The sequence below is a fragment of the Callionymus lyra genome, chromosome 13 (genome assembly GCF_982586985.1).
Source record: "Callionymus lyra chromosome 13, fCalLyr1.hap1.1, whole genome shotgun sequence".
Classification (NCBI taxonomy): Eukaryota; Metazoa; Chordata; class Actinopteri; order Syngnathiformes; family Callionymidae; genus Callionymus; species Callionymus lyra.
Window position 1 is genome coordinate 2,170,339 of NC_141830.1, and position 25,459 is coordinate 2,195,797.

Genomic DNA, 25,459 nt, shown 5'->3' on the forward strand with positions numbered 1-25,459 from the left:
TGAGGATGAGCTGCTGATGATGGTGTTGATGCTAAAGTCGATGAACAACATTCTGACGTACGAGTCTTTAGTCTCCAGTTGGTTGAGGGCTGAGTGGAGGGCAGCAGAGATGGCATCATCAGTCGAGCGGTTAGACCAATATGCAAACTGGAAGGGGTCCAGGGAGCTCAGACTTCATGTGCTGTAGGACTAGCCGCTCGAAGCACTGGATGAGGATTGGAGTGATCGGATCGGGCGGTCGTCGTTGTAGCTGGAGAGGGACGACTTCTTCGGGACCGGGATGATGATGGTGGCTTTGAGGCCTGTCGGAAAATTTGTCTATAGACTTTTGTAATTACATGAGGACGAACACGCATCAGAGATGATATGATCAGTTGTGAAATCAAGTGGAGTAGGAGTGGTCGGTTGAATCTCCCGAGGGCTCCATTGCAAACCGGTTTACCTTTGAAGATGGTGTCGAATAACAGTGTTAAGCCAGAAGAAGGTTCGTCTTTCTTTCTCTTATTATTATTAAGTTATATCATATTCTAGTAGGAAAATAAATACATTAACTGGGTGTTCACCTCAACAATAAACTGAACAGGTCTACACATATCAACGCCGTGTACAAGAAGGGCCGAAGTCGCCTCCACCTCCTGGGGAGACTAAGGTCCTTCGGAGTGTGCAGACCACTATTAAGGACCTTCTATGACTCCGTGGTAGCCTCTGCTATCCACTACGCTGTGGTCTGCTGGGGAGCAGGCAGCACGGACCGGGACAGGAAGAGACTGAACAGGCTGGTCACGAGGGCCGGCTCTGTCCTGTCGCTCGCTGGACTCGGTGGAGGAGGTGGGAGAGAGGAGGACACTCTCCAGACTATCCTCCATCAGGGACAACGCTCTTCACCCACTGCACCTGACCGTGGAGGAGCAGCTCCTTCAGTGGCAGGCTCAGGCACCCCCAGTGTAGGACGGAGCGTTAAAGAAGGTCCTTCATCATCCATTATTTTTATTTTATTTTATTATCTCTTTTACTATTTCTTTTTTTTCCATGCACTTTATTTTCATTGTCCTGCTGCTGCTGTTGTGAAAGTGTGTTTCCCCTCTGGTTGGGTCACCTCACCCTCACTGCTGCCCGCCTCAGGACCTGCCCCACCTTCTTGTGCCCCCCCCAGCTCCACAGAACCACTTCCCAGCTTCACCTCACTCCAGGTACAGGATGTACTTCGGAGGATTCGTCCAGGGAAGGCTGCTGGTCCTGATAAGGTGTCTGCTCGACTGCTAAAGACCTGCGCTGCTGAACTAGCTGAGCCACTCCAGCATGTCTTCAACCTCAGTCTACGGCTGGGGAAAGTACCAACTCTGTGGAAGACTTCCTGTATCGTTCCAGTCCCTAAAAAGATCCGACCGAGTGTGCTGAACGATTACAGACCGGTGGCACTGACTTCGCAGCTGATGAAGACACTGGAGCGGCTGGTCCTCAAACATCTCACGCCACAAGTCCAGCACACGCAAGACCCCCTGCAGTTTGCCGACCAGCCAGCAGTTGGTGTGGAAGATGCCATCCTTCACCTCCTGCATCGGACCTACTCCCACTTGGATAAAGGAAGCGGTTCAGTGAGAATCCTGTTCCTGGACTTTTCTAGTGCCTTCAACACTATCCAACCCACTCTGCTGCAGGACAAACTGACTAAGATGCATGTGGACCCTGGTCTGGTCTCCTGGATTACGGACTATCTTACTGATCGACCACAGTATGTCAGGCTGAAGGACATCAAGTCTGACACTATGGTGTGCAGTACAGGAGCACCTCAGGGGACAGTACTGGCCCCTCTCCTCTTCACCATCTACACTTCAGACTTCTGCTACAACTCAGAGCTGAGTCTCGTCCAGAAGTATGCTGACGACACTGCCATTGTTGGATGCATCAGGGACAACAGCGAAGACGAGTACAGGAGTCTGATACGTGACTTTGTGGACTGGAGTGAGAGGAACCACTTGCAGCTGAACACCTCAAAAACCAAGGAGCTGGTCTTGGATTTCGGGAGGTCCAGGACAAAGCCACGTCCAGTGTCCATCAGAGGCGACGAGGTGGAGATAGTGGACAACTATAAGTACCTCGGTGTGTGGATGGACAGTAAACTGGACTGGTCCTGCAACACAGACCATGTGTATAAGAAGGTTCAGAGTAGACTGTACTTTCTGAGGAGGCTTCGATCATTTAACATCTGCAAGAAGCTCCTCTGCATGTTCTACCAGTCTGTGGTGGCCAGTGTCCTGTTCTATGCTGTGGTGTGTTGGGGTGGAAATGTGTCCAAGAGGAGTGTCAACAGGTTGGACAGGTTGATCAGGAGGGCTGGTTCTGTGGTTGGAATGAAGCTGGACTCACTGGTGACAGTTGCTGAGAGGATATCATTGAACAAACTACTGTCCATCATGGATGATGACAGTCATCCTCTGAACACTGTCATCAGTGAGCAGAGAAGCAGAATGAGTGCACGAATGCTCCTACCCAGGTGCAAAACAAATAGACTCAGGGACTCATTCATCCCTCGGGCTATTAAATTGTACAATTCTGAGTTCGGGGGCAGGAGTGGAGTGAAAGTATCTGGATGTTCTGTTCCATGTTAGTCTTTGTATCTTTGTCTTTGTTGTTTTTCTTTCCTTGACCTATGTCCTTTGTCTTTGTCTTTAGACTTAGATTGTGTCATCTTGTTCTTCCTCTTTATGTTCTTCTTATTTTATTTTTTATGTATTATTTTTATTGTTTATGAAAAATTGCTGGCTATTGGTAAAAAACAATTTCCCAAAGGAGACCTCCTGAGGGATCAATAAAGTTTTACCTTACCTTTTACCTTACCTTACCTTACCTTACATGTTAATTGAACTGAAAAAGACTGGCGTCCTGTCCAGGGTGTCCCTCGCCTCTTGCCTGAAGAAGCTGGCATAGACGCCCACATGCAAGAGAATAAACAAGTTTATAATATTTTAGATTATGTTGTAATTAATTATTAATTATTATTGGGGGCGTCATAGCTCAGATGGTAGAGCGGTTGCCTGCAGTCCAAAAGGTTGCAGGTTCAGACAAGCTTGTGTCGTTGTGTCCCTGAGCAAGACACTTTACCCTGATTGCTCCTGATGGTAGACTTGGCGCAGACGTGCAGCCTACTCCCATCAGTATGTGTGAATGGCTGTCAAAAGCACTACCGAATTTCCCCTCGCGGGACAAATAAGGGATTTAAAAAATAATAATAATAATAATAATTACAAAATACAAAGTTTTTAAAAAGATATAAAAACTTAAGAAAATACAAGAATATCTGGGTGTTTTTTATTTGACACTGACAAGAAATACACACAATTTAAAATACATGTTTAAACACAACATAATTAAATGGTTTCTCACAGTTGGAGCAACGAACTATGAGACGATCTTCTTGACGTGAGAGGCTGTAAAGTGAGGTCGTAAATAGAAATTCCTGGCAACAGGTCGTACGACTTGAAACTTGAGAACACGCTGCTCTCGGGACTTGATAAAAGACTCAGTCAGTGGTACAGGTCTCTCAAGGACACAGACGAGCTCGAGCACCTGACGCTGATACACATTTGACGGACTATAGTAAGTGTCAGTGACAATATTGAGCTGAAGGTGATTTATGCCCTTAAACTCTCATCTCCTGCCTAGACTGAGATCGCTGACCATGGCTGAGTACAAGTTGGCAGTAACGACCGGGGACTTGAAGTACTCGGGTACAATGGACCACGTGTACGTGACTCTGGTCGGAGACGAGGGGCAGAGTGAGCGGACTGAGCTGGACAACTATGGACTGGACTTCATGACTGGGACAGTAAGTTCTGAGTAGGTTTCTTCTCTGTTACTGTGAGAACCTTGATTTAATATAGTCTGGAACATTAATGAACGCCATACATTTAATTGACGACGATGTCTTCACCTCACAAACCTTGATCTTTGACAATGTCTTATACTTAAAATATGATTTGATTATCATCAGAAAACCAACATATATTGTGTGTCTCGTCTGTAGAAGCAAAACCTGTACCCTGCACGGGGACCCAATGATCTGAGCCTCCAGGTGAGTTCCCTGGTTTCTCATATTTCTGCTGTGAATGAAAGCTAGCCTGGGAAACGATGTTCCTTCACTGGTTCTTCAGTTATCGTCTTCTGAAATCTGGGATCTTAAGGAATCAACACTGACTATAATTCACGTTTGTTTGTGCACTCTCATGGATTTTTGTTGGGACAGGACTTGAGACTGTTTCACTTGGAGTGGGAACAGATTGTATTTATTACGAGTAATCCCTGGTTTATTTGTAGCTCTGACCTGTTGAGATGTTGCTTTAAACCTGCATCAACACGTTTGGTTTGACATGTGACCCTTGATCAACCTCAGGGTGGGTACTATGTGGTGAAAACCCCCAAGTCTCTGGGGAACCTCCTTCTGATCAAGGTGGAGAAGGAGGCATTCTTCTTTCTGCCAGAAGACGAGTGGTACTGCTCAAAGATCGTGGTCCAGACTCCAGAGGGGGATTCTCTTCTTTTTCCCTGTTACAAGTGGATATCGCGACTGATGCAGTTGGAGCTCCGAGGAGGAAATGGTCAGTATTTGTTTTCTGAAGCTAACTTTGTAGCTACTTAAACGTGTTTTTTTTTATTCCAGCCACCAGAGTCTTTGAGGAGAACAACCCTCTCCTGGTGGAGCACAGAAAGAAGGAGTTGATCCACAAGAAGAAAACATTTGAGTAAGTTTCTTTTTAAGGTGTCTGCTGAGATTTACAATAACAACTGTTTGTTTCTCAGGTGGAGAGTAACAGATGACGGAGTACCTCACTACAGTCCTCTCGAGGTACCTGAGATACCTTCAGAAATTCGATTTACTCCATCCAAAGTGTCTGAAATAAGTCACACAAGAAGGCTGACGTGAGTATTTTTGACTCATTTACACTTTGATTCATGGTTGAATTAACACTTCTCTCTCTAGTGGCTTTGAGCTCAAGTTAAAAGGGCTGTTGTCTTCTCAATCAAAATGGGAGAGCATCGAAGACCTGAAGAAAATCTTCTGGTGGAAAAGGACAACCATGTCAGGTACTTAGTTGGTTAACGCTGCTTTTTTCCCATATCGGGCGTATTAGTGACCTTGAACTGGAAGGACTCAGACCTACTTGTCAACAGCTAATCTGCTAAAATCCCGAATACTAAAGAAAATAAGGGGAAGCGAATTAAAGATGTCCCTCAGGTTTTGGAAGCGAGGTGGAGTTATTGGTTTAAAACTAAATTACTAAATTTAGACTTTTTGTTTTGTTTACAACCTTACCCATACGGTCAATATTTGGCCCACAGAGAGAAAAAAATGTACCTTGGTACAAAATTCCACGTTGGTCAGAAAATTCTTGTGATCCATGTGAGTTACCATAGAAATAGATCCTGTTCTGGTCAGACCTGTTTTATAAGTGTTCCAACAGCATGACGTGTTTCCAGAATTACTCGTAAGAAGATATTTGACAGAAGGAATTGTAAGATTGTGCTGAAAACTCACAGCCTTCTTAGCGACCAAATGCTCAGTAGTCAAGTCGCGTCAGGGAAATGTGTATCGTCCACATCATGGATTAATAAAACCATTGTAAAGCGCTCATAGCTGCAGACCACTGTGGCAGAAACAGACTAGATAGTAGAGAAGAAAAACAATGCATCACTCATATTTTGGAGCTCCTCCTTAGAATAACCTTTCTTAAGAACCTTCTTACGTCCTAAAGACGGAATCTGGTAAACGTGGTGTTCAGAAGTTTGGGTGGATTGTAAATCTCTTTCAAAGTCTTCAATTTCTCTGAGTCAACCCTTGGTCCCAATGTTACTGGGTATTTGCATGAAACCAGTTCCTCCTCAACCTAATTACCGGTTTAGTACAACAACATCAAGATGCAGCAAAAAAAGGGGCTTGTGAAATTAGCCTTTAGCAGTCGTTACAGTGAATCTTGGAATCTTGCGCAGCCAGTTTAATCAGAACCTTTTTCTTAGGTAGAAAACACTCAAAAACTCACTTTTTTTCCCACAGGCAACAGTTTTCTACCGTTTGTTGTGTGAATACAATTTATGTTTCAACAAAAGTCTATAACTACCACTCTTATATCTTGAGCAGCAACTCCTTCAAAAACAAAACCACAAAAATGGACTTGCTTTCAAAAAGAGTCCACATTATTTTGTTCCCATTAGCAAATGGATCTTCTCCTTAACTTGTATTAATCTTACTTAGTTTACCAAGAAAACTTCAAAATGCAATTGAAGCTCATATTCAACAACTCTGTCGTCTAGAGTACGTAACTGAGCACTGGAAAGACGATGAGTTCTTTGGGTACCAATTCCTGAACGGATCCAACCCCATGGTCATCAAACGCTGCACAGAGATTCCTTCCAACTTCCGAGTCACGGAGGAAATGTTGAAGCCGTTTCTGCGAGACGGCAGTTCTCTGCGGAAGGAGCTGAAGGTCGGAGTTTGATTTCCTGGATCTAATTTTCTCTGGGATGTAACCATGTAACAATTTATGCAACCAGGACGGAAATTTATTTATCGTGGACCACAAGAAAATGGAGAAAATAATCACAGGAATTCAAGACGGACAACGTATGCATGTGGTTGACGGATTCTGTTTGTTCTACTTGAACATGAAGAAACAGCTGATGCCAATAGCGATACAGGTAAAAACCCATCAACGTGCTCTTGTATGACTAAGATTCAACAAGTTAATTTTCTCTGCAGCTCTATCGGCAACCCTCTGAGAAGAACCCAGTCTTCCTCCCAAGTGACAGCGACACCGACTGGATCCTTGCCAAGATGTTTATCAAAAGTGCTGACGCGATGGACCATCAGATAGTCCATCACCTCATGAACACTCACTACATGGCGGAGGTCTTCACGATCTCCACCCTCCGTAACCTGCCAGGGATTCATCCTCTCTACAAGGTAATGATAAGACAAAGGAAATGTTTTTTAAGCTGAAACCGGTGAGTGGATGTGTTCTGTTGACATCTTGAAAAAAAGGATTGTATTTGTTAGATATGTGTTGTTTCGGAAGAATGGAAACACACCAACAACTAACATGGAGCATTGCTCACACTTTTCTCAATATTGAAGGAAAGGTTTTGTGACTTGACAATATCTAGAACTGACTCAAAGAAACCATTGAGTGATCTGGCACACCCTCTTACTACTATTTGAAAAAACCCACTGCTCAAAGAGCTGGGGAGAAGCCACAGCAGCGCAGGACTCAAGCAGGGGGGCTGCTGGCAACAGCTCGGGACTGGCAGCTGAAGGTAGACCTAGGAAGACAGCTCAAGTTCCCTGATAACAGTCACGGTGACCAAACTCAGGCCAGACATAGTCCTGGTGTCTGAAACAACAAAGCAAGTGGTCCTGCTGGAGCTGACTGTCCCCTGGGAAGACCGAATGGAGGAGGCCTTCGAGAGGAAGAGGGCCAAGTATGAGGAGCTGGCAGGCGAACGCCGAGTAGGGGATGGAGGACACGATGTAACACAATCGAGGTCGGGTGCAGAGGGTTCGTCGGCCAGTCTCTCATCAGGGCACTCAAAATGTTGGGAGTGAAGGGACTGCAGATAAGGAAAGGCTCCAGAGACATCACCGACGCAGCAGAAAAGGCGTCAGGTGGCTGTGGATCAAGCGGGGGGATCCGTGGGCTAAATAAGCTACTTAAACACAATCCAGGGCCTGGTCAACCCTGGCTGGGTCACCTGGGCGAGGGTGTCTATTGCGAGACACAAAACACCCTATGAACCCAGGATACAACACTGATGATGTGCCTAAGTTGCACCAAGAGTGTTAGCGGTAACAAAGAAGAAACCCTTTCTCAAGCCAAGAGGTGTCAACATCGCAAATCAACAATGGACAGGTTTGAAGGTATATTGCAAAACTCCTTTAGATAATGGACGTACTTCGCAAGCAGGAAGAGCTAACATCACTCTATCAATTTCTCTGAACTTTTTTTCTTACAGAAAGACGGACAGACGTATAATCTGCTGCCGTTACTGCTGAGAGTTTCAAATGACCTTCTTTCTCTTCTCTCTACAGCTTCTTATACCACATTTCCGGGGAACCCTTCATGTTAACTCAGGAGGCCGTAAAGCACTCCTTGGACCAGGCGCACCTCTCACAATTGTAGGGACTCAACAGCATCATGTAAAATGTTAGCCTTTAAAAGTTGTCCTAATTCTTGCATGTTTTTTTAGACTTCGCTTGGGTTCGATGGCTTGATGGAGCTCATGAAAAGGTCTCATGCTGAAAACACCTACAGCTCCATGTGCCTGCCAGAGAACATACCAGCACGAGGCCTGGAATCCATCCCCAACTATTACTACAGAGATGATGGGCTGAGGCTGTGGGACATCGTCAACAGGTACGATGTTTGACAAGTTATGTCATAGCTTTGGGATAAAGTGTGTTAAGAGTCTTAATATATACAGTATATACTGTGTCCATTATGAAGATCTTCACAAACATTTTTGTTTTAATGGAGCAGCTTTGTAAGAGCGGTAATAGAACACTTCTACACCTCTGACAAGGATGTTCAAAAGGACACTGAACTCCAGGACTGGATCCATGAGATATTCGTCCATGGCTTTTTGTCCAGAGAATCCTCAGGTATGAAATGCGTCACTATCACTGGGTGGCAACTGATACCGACCATTGTGCTGACCTGTAAACAGGGATACCTCGCGCCTTCAGTGCAGTCGAGGAAGTGATCAAGTTCGTCACTATGGTGGTATTCACTGTGTCTGCGCAACACGTTGCTGTTAATGGAGGCCAGGTATGATATTCGAGTTGTGACAATTGTCTAAAGTGAAACATAATTACTCTGTTCTAAATGTAGTTCGACTACACAAGCTTCATCCCGAACAGTTCGCTCCTGATGAAGGAGCCACCTCCCTCCGTCAAAGGGCAGTCTACCATGGAGGGCATTTTAGAGACCCTCCCAAACATTGGCGAGACGGTCACATTTGTGGCAATGGTGCGCCTGCTCTCAGAAACATACACAGATTTTGTAAGTTTTTTCGCACATGTTTATGCATTTTCTCATCCACACAGATATGCTGATTCTTACTTTTCTGTAGGTACCTCTGGGTCAATATCCTGAGGAACGATTCAACGAACCTGCTGTGAAGATGATGATCAATGAGTTTCAGGCAAAGTTGTCAGACTTCAGCGAAGCTGTTGACTCAAGAAACAAGCAGCTGGAGGTCCCGTACACCTACCTGAACCCCGTCAACATCGAGAACAGCACAACCATTTAGATAGATAGATAGATAGTGTTAGATTAAAATGATTCTATACGTATACGCCATACTTAAATTAATACTAAAAGATAATCAAAATATAAAGTATCAATTACTCGCTTGATCTAAGAAGCTGGAACGTTTGACTACACATTAACAATCAACATTCCACTCCAGACTGATTCACACTGTTTCAAGATAAGCTTGGAACAGAATTAGATACGACACAGGAAAATTCAAACATCCGTTTATCTGCAAATCACACCTTAAATTTTATATCAAAGAACAAACAAGACACACCCGGGAAAAGGGGAGTGAAAGACGGAAGAGAAGGTGACCCCCGCCTGAAAACATTTGAATAATTAGATTACAGGAAGACAAACTATGATGTCTCTCAGTGGGTGATCGGGAACAGGGAACTTAAAAGAACAATTTGGCCGGAAAGAGACGACCTCCCGGACAGGAAATTTGACTTAAATAGTAAGTAATTTGTATTTATATAGCGCTTTTCCAGACCAGGGTCACAAAGCACTTAAACAATCCAAACAATATTCAAAAAGTATATACTTTAAAGATCAAGATAATACTGAGAACAACACAGGATTTCCAGAAAATCAAGGAAAAGCCTGAACAAATAAAAACCTCTTAAGATGTTTGTTGAAAGAGTCAGTAGATCCATCAAGCACAAAGAGAGAGGAAGATCGTTCAAAAGCTTACCGTGTGCGTGGATCCATCAGTAGATTCTGATCCACAGACCTCAAAGCCCGAGCTGGGGTGTAAGTCTTGATCAGATCACTGATGGAAGGTCTGACCATGAATAGATCTGAAAGTAAGAACTAGAATTTTAAAATTATCCTGAAAGAAACTTGCAGCCAGTGAAGAGTTTGAAGGAGAAATGTGAGTTATTCTACTAGAGCGGCTCAGAATTCTGGCTGCAGAGTTCTGAATCAACTGCAGGCGAGACACATCCTTCTTGTTAAGACATGAAAACAAACTGTTACAATAGTCCAGGCGAGAAGAAACAAACGCATGGATTACAAGCTCCAGATCATGTTGTGACAATAACACCCAGGTTTCTCAGGGTCAGTTTGACAGACTGACCCAAGTCCCCCAAGTACTGACTCAACCCTGGAACCTTATCATCAACAATCACCAGAATTTCAGTTTTGTCCACATTTAGCTGCAAAGTGTTTTCACTCATTGTTTGATTTCTAGCAAATCTCTGAGTGAGTTGTTGTCTACAAAGTTTCTGTGTTAAATACATTTTGTTTATATAGATTATCATTATCACAAATATATACTGTATAAACATATATATATATATTTTTTTTCGTCAAGTTTTGTTTGTTCAAGAGGTGTGCAACTAATATTTACTTATTTGTGTTATTGACACAATCCAGTTAGGAGCAGCAGTTTGTAGTGGAGGATATGAAAGCTGCCAAGAGAGTGTGTTTGTTAGGGTTTGGCCGTGTCTTGTTTGGGGGTCACTTCTGCCAACGAGGGTGGGGTTTGGGTTATGTTATTTTAAGGGATTGTTCTTCTTTGTTCTGTGTTTGGTATTCATGCCTGGTCCGCCATCAGTACACATCTTAACCACTTTGTGTGCTTATTTATTTTTATTATTTCCTGTCTTTCAAGCATTATGCATAACTTTCTTCAGACATAGTACAGTAGAAACTATGGGTGAGTTAAAATTTTGCAGTTGGAATTGCAAATGCCTCAACAATCCCATCAAGCGCACTAAGGTGCTACACCATCTTAAACATCTAGGAGCCCAAATTGTAAGTAAGTAAGTAATATTTATTTATATAGCGCTTTTCGAGACCAGGGTCACAAAGCGCTTAAACAATCAAAACAATACTCAAAAAAGTAAATACTTTAAAGATCAAGATAATACTGAGAACAACACAGGAGTTCGAGAAATTCAAGGAAAAGCCTGAACAAATAGAAACGTCTTAAGATGTTTCTTAAAGGAGTCAGTCGACTCCATCAAGCGCAAAGAGAGAGGAAGATCGTTCCAAAGCTTAGGAGCAACAGCCTGAAAAGATTTCTCTCCTCTGGTCCTGAGCCGTGTGCGTGGAACCATAAGTAGATTCTGATCCACAGACCTCAGAGCCCGAGCTGGGGTGTAAGGCTGGATAAGATCAGTGATGTAAGGAGGAGCCTGACCATGAACAGCTCTGAAAGTAAGAACCAGAATTTTAAAGTTGATCCTGAAAGAAACTGGAAGCCAGTGAAGAGTTTTAAGGACCGGAGAAATGTGAGTTCTTCTACTAGAGCGGCTCAGAATTCTGGCTGCAGAGTTCTGAATCAACTGCAGGCGAGACAGATCCTTCTTGTTAAGACATGAAAACAAACTGTTACAATAGTCCAGACGAGAAGAAACAAACGCATGGATTATAAGATCCAGATCATGTTCCGACAACATTTTCCTAAGTTTAGAGATTTTTCTCAGTTGAAGGAAACAGTTTCTGGTCAGTTTTCTGCAATGTCGAACAAGAGACATGTCTTTATCAAATACAACACCCAGGTTTCTCAGGCTCAGTTTGACAGACTGACCTAAGTCACCCAAGTACTGACTCAACCCTGGAATCTTATCATCAGGAGCAATCACCAGTGTTTCAGTTTTGTCCACATTTAGCTGTAGAGTGTTTTCACTCAGCCATTGATTGATTTCTAGCAAACAATTGACTAAGCTGTTCAGCCTCTGGGGCTCAGTTGGATCAAAAGAGCAGTAGAGCTGGATAATATCAGCTAAAATGTGATAAGAAACATCTGGAAATCTCTGAATGATTTTACCGAGGGGAACTAAGTACAGCAAAAACAATAAAGGACCCAGAACAGAACCTTGAGGGACTCCACACAACAGATCTGCCGATTCAGACCTCATTTGATTGGCATATACACTAAAACTGCGCCCAGAAAGGTAAGATGAGAACCATTCTAACACAGACCCAGACAGTCCCACTTCATCCCTCAGTCTTCTCAGCAGGATCTGGTGATCAACTGTGTCAAAGGCTGAGGACAGATCCAAGAGAACCAGAACAGTGAATTTACCAGAGTCAGCCGACATCATGATGTCACTGGACACTTTCAATAAAGCTGTCTCCGTAGAGTGATGTTTACGGAAGCCAGACTGAAACTTCTCATGGATGTCGCTCTGATCCAGGAACAAAGACAGCTGCTCAGACACCACCTTCTCCAAGATCTTGGACAAGAAAGGGAGCTTAGAAATAGGCCTGAAATTACTGAGGTCAGTTGGGTCTAAGCCTGTTTTTTTGAGCAGAGGCTCCACAATGGCATGTTTAAATGCATTGGGAAAAACCCCTGTGGAAAGGGAGAGGTTCACCATATTGGTAACCCAGGGGCCAATTACATCAAATACTTTGATAAAAAGCCTACAAGGAAGGACGTCATCTGAGCAAGAGGAGGGTTTCATCTTGTTCACTAGTGCCGAAATATCACCCAAAGATACAGCAGTGAAGGAGGACCAAGAGGAGGAGAGGGGCTCAGAGACAGTAGGGGTTCCAAACAAAGGAGGAGATATTTTCTCTTTGATCAATTTAATTTTGTCAATGAAAAATCTCAACAATGCATTGCTGTCAGCTTCACAGAAGACCGGCGTGATTTGAGGAGCAGGAGACACGAGAGAATTAATCGTGTCAAACAAAACTTTGGGGTTTTTCCTATTTGCTGCTACCAGTTTTCTGATGTAATCAGATCTAGCAGTTTCTACCATCTCATTGTAAGAAGTCATCAGATCCCTGAGGTGAAGTCTATGCACCTCAAGTTTAGTGGACTTCCAGAGACGCTCAGTATTATCTTGATCTTTAAAGTATGTACTTTTTTGAGTATTGTTTTGATTGTTTAAGCGCTTTGTGACCCTGGTCTCGAAAAGCGCTATATAAATAAATATTACTTACTTACTTACTTACTTTCGACAAAGTCTCTTCAGACTCAGGAGATCTTCATTTGTCCAAGGGCACCGTTTTTTCTGAATTTTCAAGTTCGATTTAACAGGTGCCACTTGATCCAGTATTTCAACACAATGACCAGTGAAACAGTGAATCAAACTGTCCACGTCTGGGCAGTCATCAAAGGAAAGACGGTCAAACATAGCAGAAAAACTGTCTGCAGTATCGGCTGAGATGACACGCCTCTGAGACCTAACTTTCAAAGGCTTAGGTTCAGGGATGAAGTCCAGGTTAAACAATGCAAGAGAATGATCACTCAGATGGACATCATGTACAGATACATTAGAAATGTTCAGGCCAAGAGTAAAAACTAAGTCTAAAATGTGACCTTTTTGATGAGTGGGTTCAGAAACATGTTGCTCAAAATTAAAGGCTTCTGTTAAAGTTAAAAGTTCTTTAGCAGACTTTTTTCAAGAACACTGAAGGACCAGGCGGTAGATTGACACACAATAGAAAGGTCTTGTAGAACCAACCAAGATCATCTGAGATTCAAAAGAAGTGAATTCCTGTGTCTGAATCACTTTGCAAGAACAACGCTCCCTAAAAACAGTAGCAAGACCTCCTCAACGACCAGAGAGGCGAGGCTTCCCCAGGACAGCGCTCCCTACTGGACAGAGTTTGTTCAGATGAATAAACTCTTCCTCTTTCTGCCAAGTCTCAGAAAGACATAATACATCCAAATTAACTCTTGTGAAAAGATCACTAAGAATAAAGGATTTATTAGTAATGGAGCGAACATTAAGAAGTCCCACATTCAGCACCGATGACGCCGCGTCACTGACAGGCGCGCAGAGCGGGATCTTTTGAAGCGAACAGCGGTCACGTGGGTACCAGCTATCACTGAAGTTCAACTCGGTAGTAAAAGCCGAATTAAAGCGAGGAAATGAAAAAATCTTACCACCTTTTGTTGAGGTCTGGACAGACGGCAGCGCTGATGTGTCGTCATGCTCTGCCGTGAGAGGAATGTCGATCAAACATCGATGACGTCAGAGTTGTTCCGAGCGATCGCGACTGCGCGTCTCATCCTGACCTGAACTCCAGACCGACTCGATCGCTTGTGGAAATCGTAGCCGAGAGATCAAACGATATTCCACAGAGTCCGAATCGATGAGAAGCGGAGCCAGAAACATATTCACCGGACGTTGGTAACGGTCAAGGTTATAATCTTCCATCGACTCTCTGATGTTGAAAAGAGCATCACGATCATAGATCCGAGATGCTTGAGACATATCTTTAGTGATATGAGCATAATATCCGGACAAATAGTCGTTAAAACGACTGTTTTTGGCAATTATTGCAGGAGCTTACGTTCAAGCTGCCGATCAAAGGCTCACCGGAAGCGGAAGTTAAAGAAATGTTCAAATTAATACTGGAATACATTTTCATCTGTTGGAGAGGGAGGGGGCCTAGCCTTCATCATTGACTCGGCAAATATATTCAGGGTCTTTTTAAGACCTAACATTACGAATGTTTAAGAACTTATTTAATGAACCTGTGACTAGAGCAGCAGAGAAGGACTCACCTGGAGTAATGCATGGCCTGCTGCTTGGCCCCACTCAGGTAGAAGTCAGTGGTGTGTTTCAGCTCGTCTGTGTGCCCAGTTTCTTCCATCCAGTGAGAGATGGTATGACAGTAAACACCGTCAAGGACGTTCCGCTCGTCAAAACATCTGTCGTGATGAGGCCCGTTACCTGTAAGGAAAACACACTTCAGTTCCTCACGTACTCGAAGGGGTGTGGTTCTACGTCATTTGGTGCTCCGCCCTCTAACCGCTTCGCTATTGGTTTATCCTCTCTGAGAAAGCTTAATGAACTCGCCACCCAGCTGGGTGCAATCATCTTCCTATACAGGCAAGTATTGTCCAGTGAGGGCTTTGGCCTATTACTTGCGACTGGTGGCTGTGTTTAGGCGCTCTGATGCCCTATTCATCTGCCACGGTAGATGCCAGTGGGGTGAGACGATCTCCTCCCAGAGGTTTTTTCATTGGGTGAAATCGGCCATTATCTGGGCCTACCAAGCAGCGGGTGGATCTGCTCATAGTGGACTGAGGGCACATTCCACCTGTGGTGTGGTGGCAGCCTTAGTGACTCTTTTGTGCTGCTGTGCCCCCCACGAGGCCCACGGCCCCAGTGGAAGTGGAAAGGGCCCTAGCGATGCTGCTTCAGGAGGGGCGTCCAGCTGGGGGTACATTTATCCCGTCTGGCTTCGCCTTGGGTTTAAACCAATAGCGAAGAGGTTATAGGGCAGAGCACCAAATGACATAGATCCCTTGAGTTATGAACATAATCGCAGGTTCTACAAATGTGTGCGAAGCCCTCTAACCCAGCAGCCGTCCTCGCTTAGTTTTCAGTTGGAGGAATTGCGGCGGTTATTTCCCTGCTTTGTAGGAAGTGGACTGCACCCAGCTGGGTGGCGAGTCCATTAGGCTTTCTCAGAGACGAGGCGATGCCTCGGGGGTAAACCAATAGCGAAGCGGTTAGAGGCTGGAGCACCAATTCAAAGAACCTGAGATTATGATCATAACTCAGCGGTTTTATCATCAGCAGGATGTCGAAGCACAGCTTTGAAGACGACAGAGTTTACACGAATACGCAGGAAGCCATTTCAAACTTGTTATCTTGGTTCTTACAATGTTTTTTGTTCGTATCGCAAGATCAGAAACTTTTATTGCCTGCGTTGTAAACACAACATGTTATTTGTTGTGGTGTTACTACAGAATAAAAGAAGGAAACAACACACAAAATAAACAATAGAACAACAGAACTATGCACCAAGTCAGACATTTTGCCGTGCAAAGTAATCATTTATAACAAAATAATGTTGGGGTTTTTGCCTAAAAATAGGAATGCAAATAAAGCAGAAAATAGTAGGGAGTAGGAAGCACAGAGACTCACACAAGGATGAGCAAAAATAGACATTCATATTTTTACCCTTCAGACGAGTTGCTAAAGTTAATACTGCGATTTGATTTCGAATTTATGTTCAACTGTTTGTACTAAATATATGTTTGAATCATATTTATATTTAAAAATCATAAGAAAGCAAACCTTTGACTTTTGAAGCTCGGTTTTCCCTCTTTTGAAATGAAACAAGTCACTTTTGAAACCTTAATAAAGACCTGAGAAGGTTTTTTAACTTATTGGCGCCAGAAGGCGCCGTCGGACATGGTCGCGGGGTGATGACGCCATCATGCGGCGGCTGTGGAGTGTTACGTCAGTACCTTCCCAGATGAATCTTCCTTCTCTTCTCTGGACGAACTTGAACCACAGAGCGTCTCCACACGGCTCAGACAGAACCACGTCGCCGACCCACAGGCCCGGTTCCTTCGAGGACGGGAAGCTCCGCGATGACGTCATCGGAACCGCGTCCTCCGGATCCCAGTGACCCATTTCTACACGTGAGCCTGAAACGAACATCTCCAGCTCAGTCGACCCAGGAGTCAGAACCACACCGAACCGGAACAACATGGTGGATCAGCTGCAGCAGAAACCAGGTCCAAAAATAATGCCAAAGATTCAGTTGTGAGAGAATGACGTCTCACTCCGTCAAATACTCTCCACCCAAGAAATAAAATATATTGTTTGGAACTATTATTGTGTCAATACTTAAACACTCATTTCGATACAAAAAATTAATATATAATGATAAAAATATGCAAGAGAAGATATGAACTGTTAATGATAAAGTTTATTAAAGTATAATAATAATATGTTATCAAAAGTTACTTTGTTATCGTGAATATGTTATCAAAAGTTACTTTGTTATCATGAATATGTTATCAAAAGTTACTTTGTTATCATGAATATGTTATCAAAAGTTACTTTGTTATCGTGAATATGTTATCAAAAGTTACTTTGTTATCATAAATATGTTATCAAAAGTTACTTTGTTATCATGAATATGTTATCAAAAGTTACTTTGTTATCATGGATATGTTATCAAAAGTTACTTTGTTATCATGAATATGTTATCAAAAGTTACTTTGTCATCATGAATATGTTATCAAAAGTTACTTTGTCATCATGAATATGTTATCAAAAGTTACTTTGTCATCATGAATATGTTATCAAAAGTTACTTTGTCATTATGAATATGTTATCAAAAATTACTTTGTTATCATGAATATGTTATCAAAAGTTACTTTATCATGAATATGTTATAAGTTACTTTGTTATCATGAATATGTTATCAAAAGTTACTTTGTCATCATGAATATGTTATAAGTTACTTTGTTATCATGAATATGTTATCAAAAGTTACTTTGTCATCATGAATATGTTATCAAAAGTTACTTTGTCATCATGAATATGTTATCAATCAATCAATCAGAATCCTTTATTGTCCCGTGAGGGGAAATTCGTTTTAACAACAGCAAGAGCAATATACCAAAAAAAAAACACCCAGAAATAAAATATTAAAAAGAAAAGAAAAAATCTAAATAGAATAGAAAATAAATCTGCACTATATTATATACACAATCATATTTACAAAAATAACAAGAAAGGTGCAGTTAGACGATTATCTGGCTGTGTTCTTATTGTGGAGTCTGATGGCAGCAGGGAGGAAGGACCTGCGGTACCTCTCCCTCACACACCTGGGATGGAGCATCCTATCACTGATGGAGCTCCTCAATGCCCTCAGTGTGTGCTGGAGAGGGTGAGACAAGTTCTTCCTCATGGAGGCCAACTTGCTTCCTCCACAGGATCCAGGGGGCGCCCTAGGACGTAACCGGCCTTCTTAATAAGGCTGTCCAGTTTAGCCCTATCCTTTGCTGTCATGCTGCTCCCCCAGCAGACCACACCGTTGAAGATGGCAGAGGCCACTACTGAGTCATAGAATGACTTCAGGAGTGACCCCTGGACACCAAACGACCTCAACCTCCGGAGCAGGTAGAGTCTACTCCGCCCCTTTTTATAAAGAGCAGCAGTGTTATCCACCCAGTCCAGGCGGTTGTTGAGGTGAACACCCAGGAACTTGTAAGACGTGACAATCTCAATGTCCTGTCCCTGGATGTTCAGTGGTGAGGGGGAGATGGAGGGACACCGCCGGAAATCCACAATCAACTCCTTAGTTTTGCTGGAGTTGATCTGGAGGTGGTTTTCCAGGCACTAGTCAACAAAGTCCTGGACAAGTCCCCGGTACGACCCGTCATCCCCGTCCTTAATGAGGCCGACGATGGCGGAGTCGTCCGGGAACTTTTGCAGGTGACTGGTGGGAGACAGGTGTTGGAAGTCTGCAGTGTACAGTGAAAAAAGGAACGGTGCCAACACTGTTCCCTGGGGGACCCCTACACTGCACAGTACAGTCTTCGAAACACCATCCCGGGTCCTCACGAACTGTGGACGGTTGGTGAGGTAGTCCACAATCCAGTCCGTGAGGTGAGTGTCCGCTCCAGACAGCTCCAGCTTGTCCCTCAGGATGTTCGACCTGATGGTATTGAAAGCACTGCTTAGATCCAGGAAAAGGATCCTCACAGTGCTTCCAGGCGACTCCAGGTGAGAAAGTGCTCGGTGGAGAAGGAAGATGATGGCGTCCTCCACGCCGATGTGAGGTTGGTAGGCAAACTGCAACGGATCCATGGAGGAGCGCACCAGAGGACTCGGGTAACTAAGGACCAGCCACTCCAGAGCCTTCATAAGGTGGGATGTCAAGGCCACAGGTCTGTAGCAGCTGGGATCCTTAGGGTGCTGAGTCTTCGGCATCGGTACCACACAGGACGTCTTCCACAGTAGTGGAACTCTTCCCAGGGTCAAGCTCATGTTGAACAGAAGTCCAACAATTTCACATAGCTGGTCAGAGCACGTCTTGAGTACTTTGCCACCGATGCCGTCTGGTCCAGGGGTCTTTGTTGTCCTGGTTCTCCTGAGCTGATTTCTCACCTGGAGAGGTGTGAGGCCATTGTCCCCTGTGGAGTCAGCGGGGGGGCTGAAACAATACAAGCTCGGGGGGGAGGAGAAGGTAAAAGTAGAGGTTTGAATGGTGTAGAAGACGGGGGGGGGAGCCGACACCTCAAACCTTGAAAAAGAACCGTTTAAGTTGTCAGCCCAATTCTGATCCCCCGCTGTTACAGAGAGCCTGGTCTGATGTCCGGATATGGATTTCAAACCTCTCCAGACATCTCTGGTGTTGTTATTGGCCAGACTCTCTTCCATCTTCCTCCTGTACCTCTCCTTTCCCTCCCTGATCTTTCTTATCAGCTCCTTCTGGACTGCCATCAGATCCTCTTTGTTTCCTGACCTAAAGACTCTCATCTTCTCCTTTAAGAGAGCCTTTATATCAGGATTAATCCAGGGTTTGTTGTTGGAGAAGCATCGTACAGTTCTGGTTGGTACAATGCTCTCCACACAGAAGTTGATGTAGTCCGTGACACATGTAGCTAGACTGTCAATATCCTCCTTGTGGGACTCACTGAAGATGCTCCAGTCCGTGGTCTCAAAGCAGACCTTCAGAGCTTCCTCAGCTTCTTCAGACCACTTCTTGACCGAGCGAGTCACTGCTGGTTGCCTGCTCACAAGTGGCTTGTAAACGGGTAGGAGATTATCAAAAGTTACTTTGTTATCATGGATATGTTATCAAAAGTTACTTTGTTATCATGAATATGTTATCAAAAGTTACTTTGTCATCATGGATATGTTATCAAAAGTTACTTTGTCATCATGAATATGTTATCAAAAGTTACTTTGTTATCATGAATATGTTATCAAAAGTTACTTTGTTATCATGAATATGTTATCAAAAGTTACTTTGTTATCATGGATATGTTATCAAAAGTTACTTTGTTATTATGAATATGTTATCAAAAGTTACTTTGTTATCATGAATATGTTATCAAAAGTTACTTTGTCATCATGAATATGTTATCAAAAGTTACTTTGTTATCATGAATATGTTATCAAAAGTTACTTTGTCATCATGAATATGTTATCAAAAGTTACTTTGTCATCATGAATATGTTATCAAAAGTTACTTTGTTATCATGAATATGTTATCAAAAGTTACTTTGTTATCATGAATATGTTATCAAAAGTTACTTTGTTATCATGAATATGTTATCAAAAGTTACTTTGTTATCATGAATATGTTATCAAAAGTTACTTTGTTATCATGAATATGTTATCAAAAGTTACTTTGTTATCATGAATATGTTATCAAAAGTTACTTTGTTATCATGAATATGTTATCAAAAGTTACTTTGTTATCATGAATATGTTATAAGTTACTTTGTTATCATGGATATGTTATCAAAAGTTACTTTGTTATCATGAATATGTTATCAAAAGTTACTTTGTTATCATGGATATGTTATCAAAAGTTACTTTGTCATCATGAATATGTTATCAAAAGTTACTTTGTTATCATGAATATGTTATCAAAAGTTACTTTGTTATCATGAATATGTTATAAGTTACTTTGTTATCATGGATATGTTATCAAAAGTTACTTTGTTATCATGAATATGTTATCAAAAGTTACTTTGTTATCATGGATATGTTATCAAAAGTTACTTTGTTATCATGAATATGTTATCAAAAGTTACTTTGTTATCATGAATATGTTATCAAAAGTTACTTTGTTATCATGAATATGTTATCAAAAGTTACTTTGTTATCATGGATATGTTATCAAAAGTTACTTTGTCATCATGAATATGTTATCAAAAGTTACTTTGTTATCATGAATATGTTATCAAAAGTTACTTTGTTATCATGAATATGTTATAAGTTACTTTGTTATCATGGATATGTTATCAAAAGTTACTTTGTTATCATGAATATGTTATCAAAAGTTACTTTGTCATCATGAATATGTTATCAAAAGTTACTTTGTTATCATGAATATGTTATCAAAAGTTACTTTATCATCATGAATATGTTATCAAAAGTTACTTTGTTATCATGAATATGTTATCAAAAGTTACTTTATCATAAATATGTTATCAAAAGTTACTTTGTCATCATGAATATGTTATCAAAAGTTACTTTGTTATCATGAATATGTTATCAAAAGTTACTTTATCATCATGAATATGTTATCAAAAGTTACTTTGTTATCATGAATATGTTATCAAAAGTTACTTTGTCATCATGAATATGTTATCAAAAGTTACTTTGTTATCGTGAATATGTTATCAAAAGTTACTTTGTTATCATGAATATGTTATCAAAAGTTACTTTGTTATCATAAATATGTTATCAAAAGTTACTTTGTCATCATGAATATGTTATCAAAAGTTACTTTGTTATCATGAATATGTTATCAAAGGTTACTTTGTTATCATGGATATGTTATCAAAAGTTACTTTGTTATCATGGATATGTTATCAAAAGTTACTTTGTTATCATGAATATGTTATCAAAGGTTACTTTGTTATCATGGATATGTTATCAAAAGTTACTTTGTTATCATGAATATGTTATCAAAAGTTACTTTGTTATCATGAATATGTTATCAAAAGTTACTTTGTTATCATGAATATGTTATCAAAAGTTACTTTGTTATCATGGATATGTTATCAAAAGTTACTTTGTTATCATGAATATGTTATCAAAAGTTACTTTGTTATCATGAATATGTTATCAAAAGTTACTTTGTCATCATGAATATGTTATCAAAAGTTACTTTGTCATCATGAATATGTTATCAAAAGTTACTTTGTTATCATGAATATATTATCAAAAGTTACTTTGTTATCATGAATATGTTATCAAAAGTTACTTTGTTATCATGAATATGTTATCAAAAGTTACTTTGTCATCATGAATATGTTATCAAAAGTTACTTTGTCATCATGAATATGTTATCAAAAGTTACTTTGTCATCATGAATATGTTATCAAAAGTTACTTCGTCATCATGAATATGTTATCAAAAGTTACTTTGTTATCATGAATATGTTATCAAAAGTTACTTTGTTATCATGAATATGTTATCAAAAGTTACTTTGTTATCATGAATATGTTATCAAAAGTTACTTCGTCATCATGAATATGTTATCAAAAGTTACTTTGTTATCATGAATATGTTATCAAAAGTTACTTTGTTATCATGAATATGTTATCAAAAGTTACTTTGTTATCATGAATATGTTATCAAAAGTTACTTTGTTATCATGAATATGTTATCAAAAGTTACTTCGTCATCATGAATATGTTATCAAAAGTTACTTTGTTATCATGAATATGTTATCAAAAGTTACTTTGTTATCATGAATATGTTATCAAAAGTTACTTTGTTATCATGAATATGTTATCAAAAGTTACTTTGTTATCATGAATATGTTATCAAAAGTTACTTTGTTATCATGAATATGTTATCAAAAGTTACTTTGTTATCATGAATATGTTATCAAAAGTTACTTTGTTATCATGAATATGTTATCATAAGTTACTTTGTTATCATGAATATGTTATCAAAAGTTACTTTGTTATCATGAATATGTTATCAAAAGTTACTTTGTTATCATGAATATGTTATCAAAAGTTACTTTGTCATCATGAATATGTTATCAAAAGTTACTTTGTCATCATGAATATGTTATCAAAAGTTACTTTGTTATCATGAATATGTTATCAAAAGTTACTTTGTTATCATGAATATGTTATCAAAAGTTACTTTGTTATCATGAATATGTTATCAAAAGTTACTTTGTTATCATGGATATGTTATCAAAAGTTACTTTGTTATCATGAATATGTTATCAAAAGTTACTTTGTTATCATTAATATGTTATCAAAAGTTACTTTGTTATCATGAATATGTTATCAAAAGTTACTTTGTTATCATGAATATGTTATCAAAAGTTACTTTGTTGTCATGAATATGTTATCAAAAGTTACTTTGTTATCATGGATATGTTATCAAAAGTTACTTTGTTATCATGAATATGTTATCAAAAGTTACTTTGTTATCATAAATATGTTATTAAAAGTTACTTTGTCATCATGAATATGTTATCAAAAGTTACTTTGTTATCATGAATATGTTATCAAAAGTTACTTTGTTATCATGAATATGTTATCAAAAGTTACTTTGTTATCATGGATATGTTATCAAAAGTTACTTTGTCATCATGAATATGTTATCAAAAGTTACTTTGTTATCATGAATATGTTATCAAAAGTAACTTTGTCATCATGAATATGTTATCAAAAGTTACTTTGTTATCATGAATATGTTATTAAAAGTTACTTTGTTATCATGGATATGTTATCAAAAGTTACTTTGTCATCATGAATATGTTATCAAAAGTTACTTTGTTATCATGATTATGTTATCAAAAGTTACTTTGTTATCATGAATATGTTATCAAAAGTTACTTTGTTATCATGAATATGTTGTCAAAAGTTACTTTGTTATCATGAATATGTTATCAAAAGTTACTTTGTTATCATGAATATGTTATCAAAAGTTACTTTGTTATCATGAATATGTTATCAAAAGTTACTTTGTTATCATGTATATGTTATCAAAAGTTACTTTGTTATCATGAATATGTTATCAAAAGTTACTTTGTCATCATGAATATGTTATCAAAAGTTACTTTGTCATCATGAATATGTTATCAAAAGTTACTTTGTCATCATGAATATGTTATCAAAAGTTACTTTGTTATCATGGATATGTTATCAAAAGTTACTTTGTCATCATGAATATGTTATCAAAAGTTACTTTGTTATCATGAATATGTTATCAAAAGTTACTTTGTTATCATGAATATGTTATCAAAAGTTACTTTGTTATCATGAATATGTTATCAAAAGTTACTTTGTTATCATGTATATGTTATCAAAAGTTACTTTGTCATCATGAATATGTTATCAAAAGTTACTTTGTTATCATGAATATGTTATCAAAAAATACTTTGTCATCAACTTTCCATCAGACGGTTGCTCTTAATTGCGTCTTCATTTAAGGCAAATTTCCCGTCCGGGAGGTCGTCTCTTTCCGGCCAAATGGTCCTTTCAAGTCCTCTGTGTCACGATCCCCCGCAGAGAGACATCCTGATTTGTTTTCTTGTAATCTAATCATTCAACTGTTCTCGGGCGGGGCTTATCTTCTCTCTGCTGTGCTAGGTATGTGCCCTCTGGCCTGGCTATTTCAACCTCCCCCCTCTATATATCTTCACCCGTCACCGGAGTCTGTATACCTGTGTATTGTATACATTTGTCCCAAACCCACACCTTTTTATTTCTCTCCCGGAGCCCCAGGGATCCACCTCCAGAGCTGCTGCTGATCCAGGGATCCACCTCCAGAGCTGTTGCTGATCCAGGGATCCACCTCCAGAGCTGCTGCTGATCCAGGGATCCACCTCCAGAGCTGTTGCTGATCCAGGGATCCACCTCCAGAGCTGCTGCTGATCCAGGGATCCACCTCCAGAGCTGCTGCTGATCCAGGGATCCACCTCCAGAGCTGTTGCTGATCCAGGGATCCACCTCCAGAGCTGCTGCTGATCCAGGGCTCCACCTCCAGAGCTGCTGCTGATCCAGGATCTTCACCACGTCATCAGATCCCGAGTTCTCTCCAGCACCCCCATGGACCCTCCTACACTCTCCTCTTTTCTCTCACTATATCCTCCCTCACTCCTCTCCTTATCCATCTGTCTACCCCCCCCCCATCCTTCCTCCCAGCCGGTCAAAGCGGCAGGCCGTCAACAATGAGTCTGGTTCCGCTCAAAGCCACCTTAAGACCTCAACTCCCCTGAGGTTTGATTTAAACATGGTTCAACTCTTGCTGCATCACTTATTTACATGGCAAGAAAGCCCCAAACTGCAATAGCAAACAGCAAAGGACTCAAAGGGCAATCCTTGTCTGGTGGATCTGTAGAGGGAAAAGTGTTCTGAATTACTGTTTGTACGCACAGAGGCTTGAGGTGAGGAGTATAACAATCTAATCCAGTTGATAAATCTCTCGCTGTATCCAAATCTGTCAAGAGTGTAAAAAAGGTATGGCCACTCTACCCGGTCAAAGGCTTTTTCTGCGTCAAGAGATATAACAGCTTCAGCAGTTATGTGACTGGATGAGGTATAGATTATGTTGACTAACCTCAAGTTAAAAAAAAGATTGTCTATTTTTAATGAAGCCTGTTTGATCGTCATCAGATCCCGAGTTCTCTCCAGCACCCCCATGGACCCTCCTACACTCTCCTCTTTTCTCTCACTCTATCCTCCCTCACTCCTCTCCTTATCCATCTGTCTACCCCCCCATCCT

The 25,459-nt window shown here is 40.7% G+C and overlaps 3 protein-coding genes across 5 annotated transcripts in view; 1 reads left to right on the forward strand and 2 right to left on the reverse strand.

Moving 5' to 3' along the window:
- epm2a (EPM2A glucan phosphatase, laforin) overlaps positions 1–16,757 on the reverse strand; it is a 37,258-nt gene extending 20,501 nt beyond the window's left edge. The window contains exons 1-2 of one of the 2 annotated variants that reach the window (XM_087805318.1): positions 16,474–16,757; positions 14,776–14,944 (exon numbers count right to left, since the gene is read on the reverse strand). The gene's annotated coding sequence lies outside the window, so the exon portion shown is untranslated. Of the gene's footprint in view, positions 1–14,775; positions 14,945–16,300; positions 16,396–16,473 lie in introns of those variants that run through there. The other variant, XM_087805320.1, reaches the window with a different exon arrangement.
- On the forward strand, positions 2,091–10,991 carry LOC148066955 (hydroperoxide isomerase ALOXE3-like). Of its 2 annotated transcripts, XM_087805317.1 has the most exons (16): positions 2,091–3,597; positions 3,664–3,826; positions 4,025–4,072; positions 4,391–4,595; positions 4,658–4,739; positions 4,798–4,917; positions 4,979–5,082; positions 6,307–6,479; positions 6,547–6,690; positions 6,752–6,955; positions 8,078–8,164; positions 8,236–8,402; positions 8,526–8,647; positions 8,713–8,813; positions 8,877–9,047; positions 9,118–10,991. In XM_087805317.1, exons 2-16 carry the CDS (start codon positions 3,680–3,682, stop codon positions 9,295–9,297), a joined length of 2,055 nt encoding a protein of 684 aa, XP_087661443.1. In that variant the 5' UTR covers positions 2,091–3,597; positions 3,664–3,679; the 3' UTR covers positions 9,298–10,991. The 2 variants fall into 2 exon arrangements, with proteins under 2 accessions (XP_087661443.1, XP_087661442.1); XM_087805316.1 differs by having other exon boundaries at positions 2,091–3,826.
- Positions 14,772–16,720, reverse strand: LOC148066956 (laforin-like). The gene is made up of 2 exons (XM_087806341.1): positions 16,474–16,720; positions 14,772–14,944 (listed from the first exon to the last, which is right to left on the reverse strand). The coding sequence occupies exons 1-2, from the start codon at positions 16,718–16,720 to the stop codon at positions 14,772–14,774; spliced, it is 420 nt and encodes a 139-aa protein (XP_087662467.1).
- Positions 16,758–25,459: the final 8,702 nt, after the last annotated feature.